The 16,884-nt window shown below is 38.5% G+C and overlaps 1 protein-coding gene across 13 annotated transcripts in view; it reads left to right on the top strand.

Moving 5' to 3' along the window:
- The window catches only part of PTPRM (protein tyrosine phosphatase receptor type M), a 481,970-nt gene that overhangs the window by 325,545 nt on the left and 139,541 nt on the right, over positions 1-16,884 (top strand). For 7 of the 13 annotated variants that reach the window (XM_069853863.1, XM_069853868.1, XM_069853865.1 and 4 more), the window contains one exon: positions 3,436-3,465. The exons of the other annotated variants lie outside the window; for them this stretch is intronic. In XM_069853863.1, the coding sequence (XP_069709964.1) occupies positions 3,436-3,465 (30 nt within the window). The remainder of the gene's footprint in view (positions 1-3,435; positions 3,466-16,884) is intronic. 13 annotated transcript variants of the gene reach the window in all.

The raw sequence follows: 16,884 nt of genomic DNA, 5'->3' as shown, positions 1-16,884 counted from the left end.
GTCAGGAGAAGACTGTTAGAGCTTTCCAGTTTTTCTCCCACCTTGGTTATTCAGAGTTTCCTAACTGTTCTTTTCTATCTTTTCTTTATCCAAGAAAGTAAAGTGGATTTTGAATCTGATACTGAATATTAAATCTCAGGCAAGGCCCTTGTTCTCTTCAAGTCTTTGATACACCTGCAAAGTTCTTTACTATTAATGATACTAATACTAAATACTACTAATAATAAATGCAGCAATTTGGTTCACCTTCTGGTCAACTTAAAGTAGCGTAGTGAAAATGGGAGAAAAATATTTGGAAGAGTAATAGGGATTAAATCAAGACTTGGAAAAATCGGGACCTTACTGCTGTATTCTTTTCTCTTTTACATTCTATTTCAACTATGTTTAAAAAATATACAGATTTTGAGAAATTAGATTTATTGGTCAATGGTTTGCATAGAAGTATATATGTATTCAGGATAGCTGTTTCTTTCTGGTCTACCATCCTGATGCTGCAGTGGGAGTGCTGTAAGGAGGTGGTTATTAAAATTTTACTCCATCGGCTTCTGCTTCAGTTGTAGAATGGAGTTTTTCTGATCATTGCATTTCTCCATAAAAAGGCTGTTTTCCTTTGCCTATCTTTATTTTCTGTCTTCAGTTGTCTCCATGCCTGAGCCTTCCAGTAGATGCTAACATATGTAAATGTGGAATCTGTTTAACTCCTAGACACGGGTTCTTGGCAGTGAGTAATGAGGGCTTTTGCACTTGGTGGAGCTGGGCTGGGAATGCAGTGGTCCCATTCCCTGACAGCAAAGCAGGCTGTTCAGCTATATGCCTTTGCCAGCTATTTCAAGAATTTAGGATGGAAACTAGAGATAACAGAGCTGAAGGAAAATTCGGTTATTCTCCCAGTGCTGCCCCTGAACCTTGTGTTCCCTTCGAGCCAGCTACAAACAAGAGATGATGAAAGAAATCACTGTGGTAATTACACAGTTCCAGAAGTTTTCCCTTCTAGTGGGACAATCCTCCTGTGGCCAGGCGGGTTGGTTTTGATAAATTTTATACTGAGCCTTATTCTACAAGTGATATTTCTGAAATTTATTTATGTCTTCAGACCTGAAAGATATAGAAGTCCTTTATATTATCACTATACACAGAAACAATTTATTGACATAAAATAGTCTCTCTAGTGGAAAGTGACTGAAGAGCCCTGCATAGAAGGAAACTTGGCCAAAGTTGGCCCAAATCTTTGGGTTACTCTCTTTAACAGAGAAAGACTTCTTATAGGTAGAGAGGGAAAAAAATTATATACATTATGTAGGAAGCAAAATGGAACTTCTCCATGTTTCTTAAAAAAAAATAAATCTTTTCAATTATAGGTAGCACTTTGCATATGACATGAGGACTTGCAAGTCTGAAACTTTCTGATTGTGTAGGTTTTTAATTTATCATGTTTACTTGGTTTTTTTAGTGTCTGGTATTCTTGAGAATCAAAAATGACAATGCTCTTTTTCCAAGGACTTTCACATGGAAAATCCCACAACTATAACAACTGGAGCTTGAGACTTTTAAATTTTCTCATCTTATACAAATTTTTAATGGGACATCTACACAAATTAAAGCTCCTGGGTTTTCAGCATTCTTTTCATAAAGAATAATTTATCTCCATAAAGTATTTGTCAGAATTCTGCATATAAGTGCCAGCAGTGCTTCACTGATTAATTGTATTTATTGTTGTTTCTCAAATTATTATACATCTTTTAGAATTATGAGAACATTTGTACTAATTACATTAAATCTCTATTGTGGCAACATATGGCAAGAAGCAGGGCTGGCAGTGTCATGAGATTCTAAATGAAAGTGAGAGAATGAGTAATTCTGAAAAGAAGGGCAAGGGGGGTTATAATTGAGTGAACCAAAAAACAACCCCTTGCTAACTGAGCAGGTAAGTCAATCTGTTTTGATAGGACATGATCCTGTGCTCCATACTGAAAGCAGTGGGGTATGTGCTGGTTGAAGATGTGCCCAACTGTTCTGCAGCTTTCCCCTTACTCTATTCTTAGATATCATTTAAAACTCAACTTTAACAGGTGTGCATTCTTACAGATATGCCACATGATTAAATATTCAGTAACTAGACTGTTGTGTTTGAACAATAGTGTTTGCTTCAGAAAAATGGGAATAAAAACTGGGAAATATTTCGAACGGCGTCTTCACACAAAGAAGATGAGAGAGAAAATTTGATGAAAGCCTAGTTTTCAAAGGGATGCTTGAAGCATGTAGCTAGAGGCAAGTTAGCGTTATAGGCCTTTGCAAGGCCTGTTTACATGTTTCCTCTGTAGTCAAAGGGCTGTATGCATGTGCTGTGAAAATTACAAATGCCTACATGGTTCCTTTCAGTCTTTCATCTTACCAACATGTGAATGCTACTTGACATTATGCTCAGAGATGTTTCAAGATCTCCAGCCTCTTTTTTAATTGCAGTCAATATATGGAATTAATTTACATTCGAACTTGCCCCTTTTGGAGAGTTGCAATCCTGCTTGCGGTGGGCTTATAATTGAGGAAGAGAGAGATTTAAAGCAGAAGAGTGTATCTGGAGGGTTTCTATACTTGTGTTCTTGCAGAGCATGTCTGGGTGGAGGTCCTGGCTGTGCAAGAGATGATGCAGGAAAGAACACCCAGGTCCATATTTCTCAGGATGGTTATGCTAGGTCTCCAACTTGTTCTTTGTGACATTCATGTGGGCAGAAGTAACAGGGGTACAGGATCAGTTTTTATTTTTTCCCTCCAACAAAATCATCTTAGCCAGTAAGGACAGCCTTTTTGTTTGCATGGCAGGAAGTATTTTTTTCTTCAGTATTTAAATGTTTATTAAAAAAGCTGTGGCCATTGATTTTTTTCCCTCTGAAAACAAGTTTTAGTCCTGTCTATGGCAGAACAGATTTCAGTAAGTGAAAGGGGTATCCAAAGTTTCTACAGTAGTGTGGCAGGAAGAGAAGCTATTTAATCATATTATGAAATTCTGTCTTGTTAAACCTCTAATGCTACATTGGAAGTTTTGTATTGTTTTTCCTGTTGCAGTTGAGGTGCAACTAGAGGTGTTTTGTCACTTTAATTTGGAGTGTTTGTGTGCGTAGCATATGCAGAAATAATGTCTATACATTAAATGTCTAACATAACGTAGATAGTAGGTATACTTCAAGCTGGTTTGGTTTCACAGTTGGAGTTGCATTATTTGTTGTATTGCTTAAAGTTTTATGGAGACTGGATATGTCATCCGTCTGTCCAGACACGTTGCATGATATGCCCAGATATGCATTCTTGCTACCTTTCATTTGTGTCACCAATTCTGGTCTCAATTTCATCTTGATTTTTCATACATTAATATTTGGCTTTTCTTTCCTTCCATTTCATCTTTTCCACCACTGCCTAATCCTTCCACCATCATGGCAGAAGAAGCTATCACTCCTACACTTATTACCTGTAAGTAACTTCTTTGTCATCAAAGACATGCTTTCTGCCATGTTGTTCCATGCATAAGTAGTGAGTTCTAGTATTCAAAATTCCTTTCCAAATCTGAACTTTCTAAAAGCTTTACCAAGATAAAACCAACATGGGTAATAATGTAATGAAATATTCAGCTTTATAGCAGTTTTCCTATGCCTCATGCTCCTGCATTAGAGTCCTTTGAATATCATTATGTGATGAATTTTATTAACTGAAAAGTAGCAGGTTTAAATATCGCTATCATATCTATAAGAAATAAGTAACTATTTTCAGAATTTATTTAGTAATTTCTTTCTCATTTGCTTTGTTGAAAATATAGCATTGGTTAGGGATGTACTAGCATTTCAGTTAGTCGCTATGTATATATTAATACTTTTTCAAGAATAATGATCATGCATAATTGTCATGATTTACTGTTACTGGAGTGGATTTAAAAGGAGAGAGCACTGAAAAATGAGGGCAATATGTGCCATAACTTTCAATAAGTAGTACCTTTCCATTTTGATACATTCCTTATTAATACCTTTATATAATACCTCTTTATTTACGCAAAGCCTTTACTTCATTCCCTGATATCGGCATGTGATGAATGTGAAGAGTTCTTCCATGAATTTATCAAATCCCTTTCTGTCTCTATTCACCTTTTCTTGCTTTCTGGCTACAAAGAGTACAAGACAGTTTTTGGATTAGCAAAATATTAGAGGTCCTGTGTAGAGGCAAAATGAGATGCATTTAAGCTTGTTTCACCATGCTGATGAGCAGCAAAAATCAGCTGTCCAGTAGATATCTGTCTTCTTTAAAGCTCAGGTTTAAAAGTCATGGGAAACCAGGAGATACTTTTATATAATTACAGAAGGCAGAGTGTTCCTTGCATGAGACAGACTGTACATATGGTAATAGCATGCTCTTGAAAGGAACACCTTTTAGTAATGTTCTTACTTAAAAAAAATATTTTCTTGTGTTCCTGTTCAGTTTCCCTTCAAACGTTTAAAATAAATATTTTTTCAATTATTTTGAAAAAGCATCAAACATATACAGGATTTATGGAAAAAATAGAAAACATTTTCTAATGTGAAAACTTAGCAAGCAGAACCATGCTTTGAGTGAATTAAAGCAACTAAAATTTAAATGTCTTAATTGAAATTCCCTAAAACTTCTGAATATATTGAAACGGCTCGTTTACTTGGTAATTCAGATTTCGTATTATATTATTTGACACTTTACATAGAATGCAATTTTTTAAAACTGTTCTTTAAAGCACTGTATTAATATGAAGATCAGGAAAAAAAAATATCACTTCCCATAATACAGTATTTTGAAATTTGTTTCTGTTCCCAAGATGAACAGACTGGATTTTCTGTAAAACAGACCTTCACAAAAATTCAGTTTTGGTCCAAATAAATGTTGTTTTTAAAATGTCAAAAGAGTCTAATATAGTAAGTCATATAGTATGTTGTTGCCATACTAAGTAAATATATTTAAATTAATATTTTAATATGATTCATGTCTCAAGGCTAAGTTAAAATTGAAACAAATGGAACATTAAGTGAAACTGTTCTATTATTCAAAGTAATCACATTATATCTTTTTTCTCTTTTTCCACTGAGAATGGAAAATATATGAATTGAAGTGTTTCTTTTAAGTTTGACAGACACGTTTTGTCCCCAGTTTTGCAATCACAGAGACTGTTAATAGTAGACAAAATAGGGCTTCTTTTGATTATTTGGAATACTGTCACAGTGGCTTCAAGAAGAGAACTGTGGTTTTGCTAAATGTGATGCAAATTCAGCTACCTGCTTGGGTGCATTAACTCTTCCAAAAGAAATTGTGTTATCTTGACCGTGTGTTGTTTTGCTCCCTGTCTGTCAAAAGAAGAGAAGTAAGGGCCCTGAAAGGGGCAGACAAGATTGACCCCCAGTAGGAGGAAATATTTTGGACCATATTCTCCAATTGTTTACAGACCAGACAATTTCACTGAAATTGGTGGAAATCTTAGATGAATGCAGGATTCATTCCAGATTTATTTTTAGCTGAGGAAGTTGGTATGGATTATAAAATGTTCTATATTTTGAAAAACATAATTTGAAGTACTCTGCCATGGCTAATTTGCCACTTCTATACTGAGTATCATATTCAGATTTACTGATTAGTAATTGTAAATGCAAGCTGTGACATCCAAGGGAGCATCTATGCACTGAAATAGTTACTATTGTCTTGTATGCTGCTCTCCTTATGTGCTGTGGGCTCCTTTTTCCTGGTAGACTGCAATCTCTGCCACTTCTATATCCATCCTAAATTAAAATCAAAAAAAAAGAAAAATTTGGCAGGTGCCTAGAGCTGCTGATGAATCATCTGAGGTGGACTTACAGCTGTGCATATTTGGCAGATAATTATTTCCATTTTGTCTTGTGTTTACTAGTTAGCCAGTCAAGAAACAAAAAGAAGTTGAGTACTGATATCAAGAATTATACTTCTTGTTAATGGTCTTAAGTGTTTCTGCCAGTGGCTTCCCTCCCACTCTAGCTTTCCTGAGAACTGGTGTATTTTTTACCTTTCACCTCAGTCAGGCAGCAGATCTTTTTTTGTCTGGCCATAGTTAGTCTTATATGAGTTCTTTTGTTCTTAAGATTAGAGCAAATTTAATAGTGCTCATTAACTCTGCAGCAAGTCTTTTGACTTTGCAGTCAATTCCAGGTGGCAAAACAGAAGAAAGGAGATGGTGTCATTAGTGGCACCTGTAATGACTGGTGTTCTCAGCATGACATCCAGTGCTGGCTTGAGTCTGCTTTCTCCTGACGCATTTTCTGATGGGCAAAACCCCCGCAACATTGGCCAGAGAAGGAAAAGTACATCTGTAGTTTATTGTGTAATTGTGGTTAAATGAACTAGACAAGTTGTTGTTCAGGTGACAACGAGTGCCACTGTGCTGACCGATGATGATTAACTTTTGTATTCGAGATTTTAATTTTGTCAAAGATTCTGCTCTTGGACATTATTAATCATTAATTAGGAGCTAGCATAACTAGATTCATGCAAATGCAAATTCAAGCACCAAAATGAGTGCTTGGACTTTGTGAGTTTATTTGAGACGCTGGCACCTGATAAGGGAATTTGGGGAATTCAGTTTACCCCAAATTCTGGGACAGGTAGAGACTGTTGCTGTTACAAGTTGCTTTCAAGAAAAGGCCTCATTGCTTTGCAGTAAGTAGAATGTAAGCCAAATTAAAATACAAAGCTGTGAAGGTAGCTATTCATGTTGTCCCTCAGTTTGAACTTGATATCAAAACAGTATATTATGATTATTATTAAAATTAAGTACTAATGCAAGAATGGTGCTGCACAGCAGTTAGGTGCATAATGTTATTCTATTTTTGTGCCTTTTCACAAGTCACTTCAACTTGTGAAAGGTGAAGTAGAGAAACAGGAGACAATTATTGCCCGGTATTCTTATAAAAAAGTAATCATGCTGAGATCTTAATAGCATGAAATCTGATATTGTTGGTCCCAGTACTATTCATCTAGCTAGGTGACTTAGGACAGAAGTGTATTACAGGTACATCCTCTGTATGGAAATCTCAGTCCAGAAGCCCAGTACAATGTTGAAATATTACTAAAATGGACTGCCTAGGGCTAGAGGACCTATTGCCTGCTAGTTTGAATATGGCTCAAAGAGGACAAAATCCTCTTAAAAGAAATTAATTCTACAAACATTGAGCTCTTCCATTTAAAAATGAATAAAAACATACCCTTCTTCTCATGAGAACTGGGTAGTTTGGGGCCCATTGAAGTACACTTTTCTAGTGTATCTGACTTGAGCCTGGGAGTCTGTTCTCAGTTTAGTTATCTGTCTCTCTTGCTTCACTATCAGCTTTTCAGTGCTGGCTTCTGGAGCTCTATTTGGAGACTTAATTTGTGGCTCATTTCCCCAGTTCCCTTGCAATTGACCTAATACCTATGGCAGAAGGTACAAGGTTAGCAGATTTGCAAAATGACCCTAATAATCAGAGTCATAAAAGTTCCAAAATCGATGGTGTTGAAACTCTTAACAGTGATTTCTGGATAATACTAGGAAACACACAGGCATTGCATTTTAAACTAGAGAGAGGTTAGAAACTGACCTGTATTGTGAACCATATCTGCCCCTGGAACTAGAATAAGTTCATCAGTTTGAAACTTGAAGGTGAGGGAGAACACTGAACAGAAAAACGTGGATGTGTTTGAACTGTTTGATGTGCTTGAGCTGTCAGAGGAAGCTTGTGATCTCTTCTGGATCTTTAAATATGTATAGTTACATAGGCTTGTATCATAGAATCACAAAACCCAAAATAAATGTGGATTTCTGTAATTGTCTTGTAAGCTAGACTTAAATGATTTGGGGATGTTCCATGAATTTTGTTGCATCTGGCAAAGCCTAGATTGCTAACACACAGAAATCTGTACATGTACACAGTGCCCAAAATAGCAAGGAGGGTGTTTTACTATATTGCCATCACTGAAAAATAAAGTAATGGCCTATGTGCCATATACTTTGAGCACAGAAGTATGATATCTAGCTTTCATGCACTCATACTAAGTAATCTCAGATTTAGAATTTTATTTTTAATTAAAGAACATAATTTTTAATAATCTGTCTGAAGTCATTATTTCTTATACTGATTCCTTGTATCTTCTGATACTTTTGGATCCAATCGTGTTGCTTTATAGCCAAGGCTTACATTCTAATACCTCTGTAAAAAAATGTAAATAATACTTAACGCTAAAATCACCAGTACCTCATTTATTTTTTTTTACCATTGTATTAGATCTTTCTGAAGTTTGTTAGTCTCCAAGGTTAATGGACTGACTACAGGAAATAGTATTCTTGCAACAGAGATCAGATCATTTGTGTGGAGGAATAGCTCTGCATTAGTTAAGCTTTTCTGGGCATGTTTAGATAATCTCTCCAAGTTACTTTTCTAATAGCTACATGTAGGAAACCCAGAGTCATTTCTGAAGTTACCTAGACTTTTCAAAAGCAAATTATCCCAGATGTGTTGAGTGAAAAACCGTAAGCTGTAATGTGCTGCAGATTTGGGTTTTTCAAAATAAATGGATACTACAGAGAGAGTAGGAGAAGTATCAGAAGTGATTGATTGCTATGCTGGTCACACAGTCACACTCAGTTACTGTCCTTGCTCCCTCAGTGTCAGGCAGTAAATCTGCAGATGAGCTGGGGTTTGGAGATTTTTCTGTCCTTAAAGGGGCAGTTTCAGTATACACTGCTTACTTTGTGAAGGCATCAGATGTTTGGTGTGGAAACAATAGTTTGCACATATGCTTATGAAGTCCAAAGGTGTCTTGGTTCTTTCCACGTTAAGAAAAACTTTGTCTTGCTTTTCTAAACTAATATACAGGATTTTTAATTGAATACTGAGATTCCTTTTACGAATTGTAGATTCCATATACTCCTGTAGGATAATCCTGAAAGCCTGTCTCTATAATATCTAACACTGAGACATAGTACATGTGTTCAGGAGGGGAAAAGAAGATAGAGGCAGGTATGTGTGTTAAGGAAGTTACCTCTGTATTTGAGATTTTGTATTGCTCTCCCTTGTTGAGTCTCATTCAGTTAATGTAACTGGTTTATTAGGATGGACTGTCTTCTCTATAAAACTATGGATTTAATTAATTTCTCAGTTAAGCGTGTTGACATTGTAACTTCCTGAAAAGTTTAGTTCCCAAATCAGTCATGCTTACTAGGCACTAAGATTTTGCCATTATCTATCGTCATTGTTGAATTAGACTTTCAAATAGGGTATAAGGTGAATCATTCTCATTCACTTTGTTTAAGATTTTTCCCTCAGAAAAAAGGTCAGATTCATGTGTTTTTTACTCTTAAGTTTCATTTCTGTATACATAGGTAGCTCAGCACTGACTTCAGGTTCTTTAATTTTAAATAACCAAATTGAAAGGAGAAATTTTACTTATTTTAGTACTAGTATTGGAAAAGAGTGGTAATGGCATTAGAAACATATTTTCTCTAAACCCCAAACCTGTCATTACACTTTATGTGACTGTAAATATGTTATCAGTAGAGAAGCCATACTGCTTATTGAGACTGAAATTCACTTTGTAATTCATGTTGCTGAAGGCTTGTATTTTTTTTAAAAGACTGAAGTGTTAGTTTTCAAAATGCCTTAACAAAATATTGGACTCACCAACAAAAGAAGTCTGCAAAATCAGGACTACAAGAAATAAGGTGAATGTTGCATTGTATCTTACCTGGGCTTAAGGAGGAGAGGCAGCAGAAAAATGCTGAATCTGGCCTGAGACTTCTTTCCTCCAGTAAACCACAGGCTTAGTCACTTCTATGATACAGATAAGAGCAACTGTAATGAGATGTTCATAGAATCATAGAATCATAGCATCATAGAAGCCCAGAAGCATGGTATGGTTTGAGTTGGAAGGGACCTTAAAGATTGTCTAATTCCAGTACCCTTGCCATGGGCAGGGACTCCTCCCACTAGATAGGGGTGTTCATGTCTGTTGAGTGATGTTAGCACAGGGCACTGAGATGTTGTAGTCATTAGTTGCAAGAAGCTTTACAGACTGATTATATTTTTGTTTGAGTTTCTTCCCTGTAATCTTTTCTCTGACCCCTGAATATCATGAGTGATGCTTTGGCTGAAATACCTTTGCTGGGGTTACGGCCAGGTTAATAATCCACCTCAGGGTAGCAACTGTCAGTGTTCACTCTTTATTTCACAATGAAAATATTCTAATCTTGTCTTTTCCTTCTTCTCCTTTTTGTTTCTTTTCTTATTTACAGCATTCCTTGGGCTCACTTAAAGTCTAGACTGCCAGATCCCTGGAGGGAAGAACAGTGGCCATTTGCTTTCTTTAGTGTCTAGATGAGCAAAAGTATCCTTCATTTCATATATTCTTTCTGTCATTTTTCTTGGTCATCGTTTTCCTGCAGTGAATTACGTAAATGTGGCATGAGAGCATAGGATAAGGAACCTCAGTTGCCTTCTTCAGCAACTGCTGGTCACTAGCTCTCTGCATCCATTTGTGAGTGTCTGTGCATGGATTCTATCTGATCAGGGTGCTTCCTGATCTCAGGACAATAGCCCACATGCAAAATGTAGCTAAGAAGATTGCATCAGCTGTGAAATTGAGCCTCACAAAAGCTAATCAAGCAAGGAATCAGAGGAATGGACTGTGCTGTGTGCTTACAAATCCACCAAAGCCTGGCATGTTATCAGTCCCAAGCACCCTGTTGCGAAAGGAAATAATTTATGAGACTTATCATTGATATAAGAATCATGGCTCTGTTTCATCTACAAATGTGCAAGAAAGTTTTTGTTATTACTGCTATTAATAATAATCATCATCATCATCTGTAGCTTTTAGTGTATGCTACAGAGAGAAATCTGTAGGACCGTCAGACAAGTCTTCCATAATTCTGTTAGTCAGTTCCTGTGCCAACCAGGTAGCAGCAGTGATCCAAAGAAAAAAAAAGCAGAGCAGAGTTTTGTAGGCCTTGTGCCAGGGACTACCTGCTGCTGTGAGTACTGAGCTGGAGAACATAAAGAAGCACATTTATTATTCTTTTTAGCAGCTGAAGCTCAGGACCACTTCTGCATTTGATCTGAAATCTCTTGGAGAGACATTGAACCGAGTGTGTAGGGGTATCTAAATTATACTCAGTTCACCTGTAGAGGGAGTTAGCTTCTATCCTTTCTTGTTCCCTGATTCATCTGATCATGAAGACACAAGTTAGAACTACCAGAGGAATCTGTGGCAGAGCAAAGCGTTTGCCAAGCTGCACATTTCACTATTATACAGAAATGAAAGGATCAGCTGGTTTAGAGCAATTATTCTACTCCACATCTCCCATTTCAATGTGATGGTGTGCTTTCCTCCCACGTGGTGACATCAGTAGTCATAGATGGGTCTTCCAGTATGGATTTGGCCAACCTGTTCATATTGAGTATAATAATGCATGCATATTGGCTGCAGCAAGTAACTATTTAGGTAGGCTTAAGGATGTGTATTGGATTATTCTTTAGGTATAATGGAATGTATTTTGCAGTTTGTGTTCCTATGTCACAGTTGCCCATGGAAGGGTCAATTCAGAGGGACTAGGTTCGTGACTGAATGTATTTTCAAAAGCAGATGAAATACTGAACACTTTGTATTTACTGGGATTTTAAGGTAAGATTGTCATCTTTGTGATACATCAGAACAAGGCACTGATCCTTAGCTGTAACATCCAGGGGTTACTGAAAATAGAACTTTACTTTCTGCTTTCCAAATAGGGAAGAGCCATGTCTACATTTTAGTATTCTCCAGATTAAGAATATAGAAGATATTTTAAACTAAGAGAAGAAGAGAAAAACCTAAGGATATCAGTAAACCATCAGGGATACCTACAATATGCTTAAAAAAAATAAATGAAAAGGAGAACAAGGTATACTTTTTGCATGTTGAGCCCTAATACAGGCTCCAGGCAGGAACAGGTTGATTTTTTAATGAATACAGTACTGCATTTCCAGCTACCTTTTGTTGGAACCCTAAGCACTGTAAACCTCTTTTAGCACAGGAATACTGGACTTTCATCAAAGTGTCTTGTCTAATTGTCTGTCGACAAAACGTTTCATCCAACTTCTTCAATCTTACTGTTGTTGTCTTCCTTCCAGCTTCTTTTTCTCTTTCAATGCTAGTGTGTGTGCTCAGCTCTTAAGCCTGCTTTTGTATTTTATTGATCATTGCCTTTTTAATCTCTGTTGCTTCTCTTCCCCTGCTCCTCCTTTTACTTATTCCTTCTGTCCCATAGCCGCTTTTTCTCCCCCACCCCAATACTATATTGTCTGTCCTGAAAAATATTTCCTTAAAATAGGTGTATTTTCGTTCTCTGTGCTCTGCTTTGTCTCCTGAGAGTTAACGCAGGCTGCCTAGTCATTTGTTGTTGTTCCACATCTGAACATCTCCTTCCCAGAACCTGTTAGAAGGGGAGGCAAACCTGAGAACAACAAAACATCCTTCTGCTAGCATGCAACCTTTTTTTTGTAATTTTTTTTTTATTCTTCATATTTACTAAAGGTCTGTTGGTTAGACAGACTTAGTCTATGTGAACATTTAATGTGGTAAAATTAAGAAAAGACTGAATTTAAAATCTGTGTGAGAATTTTTGTCATAGAAACATAGAATCGTTTAGTTGGAAAAGACTTTTGAGATCATTTAGTCCAACCATACCTGTCCACTACTAAACCATATCCCTGAGCATTTCATCTACCCATCTTTTATGTACCTCCAGGGATGGTGACTCAACCACCTCCCTGCGCAGCCTGTTCCAGTGCCTAATAAGCCTTTTGGTGAAGAAGTTTTTCCTAATGTCTAATCTGAACCTCCCCTGGTGCAGCTTGAGTCCAATTCCTCTCAGCCTATTGCTTATCACTTGGGAGAAGAGATCAGCATTCACCTTGCTACAACCTCCCTTCAGGGTGTTGTAGACAGTGATAAGGTCTCCCCTCAGCCTCCTTTTCTCTAGGCTAAACAACCCCAATTTCCTCAGCTGCTCCTCGTAAGACTTGTTCTCCAGCCCCTTCACCAGCTTTGTTGCTCTTCTCTGGACATGCTCCAGGACCTCAGTGTCTTTCTTGAAGTGAGGGACCCAAAACTGAATACTGTATTCAAGGTGCAGCCTCACCTATGCCAAGTACAATCATTTCCATAGTCCTGCTGGCCACACCATTTCTGATACAGGCCAAGATGCTGTTGGCCTTTCTGGCCACCAGGACACACTGCTGATTCATATTCAGCTGGCTGTCGACCAGCACCCTCAGGTCCTTCTCTGCCAGACAGCTTTCTAGCCACTCTTCCTGAAGCCTTTAGCACTGCATGGGGGTGTTGTGTCCCAAATGTGAGACTTGGCACTTGGCCTTGTGAACCTCATCCTGTTGGTCTCACCCCATTGGTCCAGCCTGTTCAGATCCCTTTGCAGAGCCTCCCTATCCTCCAGCAGATCGACACTTCCTCCCAGCTTGGTGTTATCCTTGAACTGACTAACAGTATATTAAATCCCTTCACCCAGGTCATTGATAAAGATATTGAGCAGAACTGGGCCCAACACTGAGCCCTGGGGAACACCATTTTTGACTGGCCTCCAGTTGATTTTAACTCCATTTATCACAACTCTTTGGACCCAACCATCCAGCCAATTTTTAACCCAGCAGAGAGTAGGCTTAGCCCAGCAGAGGGTGTCATTGGGGATTGTTTCTTTATTTTCATGGGAAAACAGTGAGTTGTTTTTATTTGCTCTTTTGTTTCTTATCTAAAAATTGGTTTTGCTAAGGCTTTAAAAATATTCACCTCCAGGTTGAAACTTTGCATGCAACATTTTACATTCCAAAAAGAATAATTTTATTTTAAGTGATTGAAAATTATGCCATCATGGAAGTTGCAACGTAACATTAATTGTAGTAAGTATACTTCTGTACTCACAGTACTGTGTATTTACTTATGTCAAAACAAGATAATGCTTACTCTATTAAGAAAAGCTTTTCATTTATGATTGCCTGTTGTTCTTTGAATCATAACCTTCACTTGTTTCTTTAATTTAGGAGAAAAAGCCATTAAACATAGATACTTCCTGAAAGTGTGTGCTGCATGAAAGCTTTAATTAAATCTACAAGTAAAGCTTTAAAAGAACAAGAATCAAATTAATTGCAACAAGGACCGTGCATTTATTTCTGTGACAGGCTTTTGCGTGTTAGGGAATAGGCAATCTATGTACCCTTATCTGAATTAGTAAACTCAATATCTCTTTTCATTAGCATGGTAGGTTGTTACTATGCGTCTTAGTATGACACTGTTTACATGTTAATGACCTCACAAATAGAGTCTGTTCCAAATGGTTTGCAGTAGTTGGAAGTTATAAATCCATGAAGTGGAATAAACTGTCCTCTGCTTTCTGCATCGTTACTTCTTGCAAGTTCCTCTCTAGACTGAGCTTTATAATTAGGCAACAGTATAATTAAAGTAGATTCAGTAAGTGCAAATAGGGCAAAGGATTGGTAGCTGATTATAGTTGTTACAGCATACCTGAAATAAATTAATTTCTAAGCATTGTTATTAGTTGACTTTTCAATGACATGGAGTCTAGAGGTAGAAAGTATTGTTCACAGAAAATGTTCATAGCTTAGGTTAATGTGAGTCCATGAAGTTGTATTCAGATTTACAAAATGCTAAAATTTCCATAACAAAAAAAAAAAAACAGGGAAAGATTCAGTAGAACATGTTGCTTTAGTTGTTTGGTGTATGATTGCTTTGTATTAGGTGGGATTTTTAAGATAATATATCTATTTTCCCCCACTAGATAATGTGATAAAATCAGCATGCTCCTTAAAATCATATTATTGAAGAAAAGGTCACATTTACATCTGGTGATTTGACTAGATAGTAGAAAGCTTCAGTGCTTTAGAATCTTAGAATGGTAAAGCCAACATCAAATGTTGCCTCTTGTTCTTGTGGGAGACTTCAATCTTCCAGATCACTGCTGGAAGTACAACACAGCAGAAAGGAAGCAGTCCAGGAGGTTCCTGGAGTGTGTGGAAGACAACTTCCTCACACAACTGGTGAGTGAACCGACAAGGGAAGGTGCCCTCCTGGAGCTACTGTTTGTGAACAAAGAAGGCCTTGGGGATGTGGCAGTGGGGGGACGCCTGGGACAAAGCGATCACGAGATGGTAGGGTTTTCAGTTCTAGGTGAGGTGAAGAGGGTGGTTAGCAGGACAGTTGCATTAAACTTCCGGAGGGCAGACTTTGGACTGTTCAGAAGGCTGGTTGGCAAAGTCCCATGGGAGACAGTCGTTAAGGGCAAAGGAGCCCATGACGGCTGGGCACTCTTCAAAAAGGAAATCCTAGCAGCTCAGGAGAAAGCCATCCCCATGTTCTGGAGCCGGAAGGGGAAAAAACAGCTTGGTTGAACAGGGAGATCTTGAGAGATATCAAAAAGAAGATAAATGTCTATGAGTTTTGGAAGAAGGGACAGGCCTCTTGGGTGGACTACAGGAGGGAAGTGAGATCATACAGGGAAAAAATCAGGAGGGCTAAGGCTCAACTAGAAATCAGATTGGCCAAGTCTGTGAAAGATAATAAAAAATCTTTCTATAAATATATTAACAATAAAAGGAAGACTAGGGAGAATATACAGTCCCTATTGGATGCAGAAGGAACAACAGTAACAGGGGATGAGGAAAAGGCTGAGGTACTTAATGCCTTCTTTGCCTCAGTCTTTAATTGTAAGGAAAGCTGTTCCCTCTGTGTACAAACCCAGGAGTTAGAGGAGCAGGATGAGGTTCCCATGATCCAAGAGGAGGCGGTTGGAGACTTGCTTGCCCAGCTAGACACCCACAAGTCTATTGGGCCAGATGGGATTCACCCAAGGGTATTAAAGGAGCTGGCGGATGTGCTGGCCAAACCCCTTTCCATCATCTTCCAGCAGTCCTGGAAGACTGGGAATGTTCCACTGGACTGGAGTCTGGCTGATGTTGTGCCCGTCTACAAGAAGGGTTGGAGGGAGGATCCAGGGAACTACAGGCCTGTCAGTCTGACCTCTGTGCCAGGGAAAGTCATGGAACAGGTGATCTTGAGTGCTATCATGAAGCACATGCAAGAGAACTGGGTGATCAGGCCCAGTCAACACGGATTCACAAAAGGCAGGTCTTGCCAAACTAAACTGATCGCCTTCTATGATAAAGTGACTCGACTACTGGATGAGGGAAAGGCTGTGGATGTGGTCTTCCTGGACTTCAGTAAAGCCTTTGACACAGTTTCTCACAGCATTCTGCTTGAGAAACTGTCAGCCTCTGGCCTGGACAGGCGCACGCTCTCCTGGGTGGAAAATTGGTTGGATGGCCGGGCCCAGAGAGTGGTGGGAAATGGTGTGAAATCCAGCTGGAGGCCAGTGACAAGTGGGGTTCCCCAGGGCTCAGTGCTGGGTCTAGTCCTGTTCCATGTCTTTATCAATGACCTGGATGAAGGCATCGAGTGCACCCTTAGCAAGTTTGCAGATGATACTAAGCTGGGAGGAAGCGTGGATCTGCTGGAGGGTAGGGAGGCTCTGCAAAGGGATCTGAACAGGCTGGACCACTGGTCTGAGACCAATGGCATGAGGTTTAACAAGGCCAAATGCCGGGTCCTGCACTTGGGGCACAACAACCCTGTGTAGTGCTACAGACTAGGGTAAGTCTGGCTGGAAAGCTACCTGGAGGAGAAGGACCTGGGGGTGTTGGTTGACAGCAACTGAATGTGAGCCAGCAGTGTGCCCAGGTGGCCAAGAAGGCCAATGGCATCTTGGCTTGTATCAGAAATGGTGTGACCAGCAGGTCCAGGGAGGTTATTCTCTCTCTG

The sequence above is a fragment of the Phaenicophaeus curvirostris genome, chromosome 3 (genome assembly GCF_032191515.1).
Source record: "Phaenicophaeus curvirostris isolate KB17595 chromosome 3, BPBGC_Pcur_1.0, whole genome shotgun sequence".
Classification (NCBI taxonomy): Eukaryota; Metazoa; Chordata; class Aves; order Cuculiformes; family Cuculidae; genus Phaenicophaeus; species Phaenicophaeus curvirostris.
The sequence above is the reverse complement of the archived record's forward strand: the minus strand, read 5'-3'. Positions and strand labels throughout refer to the sequence as shown.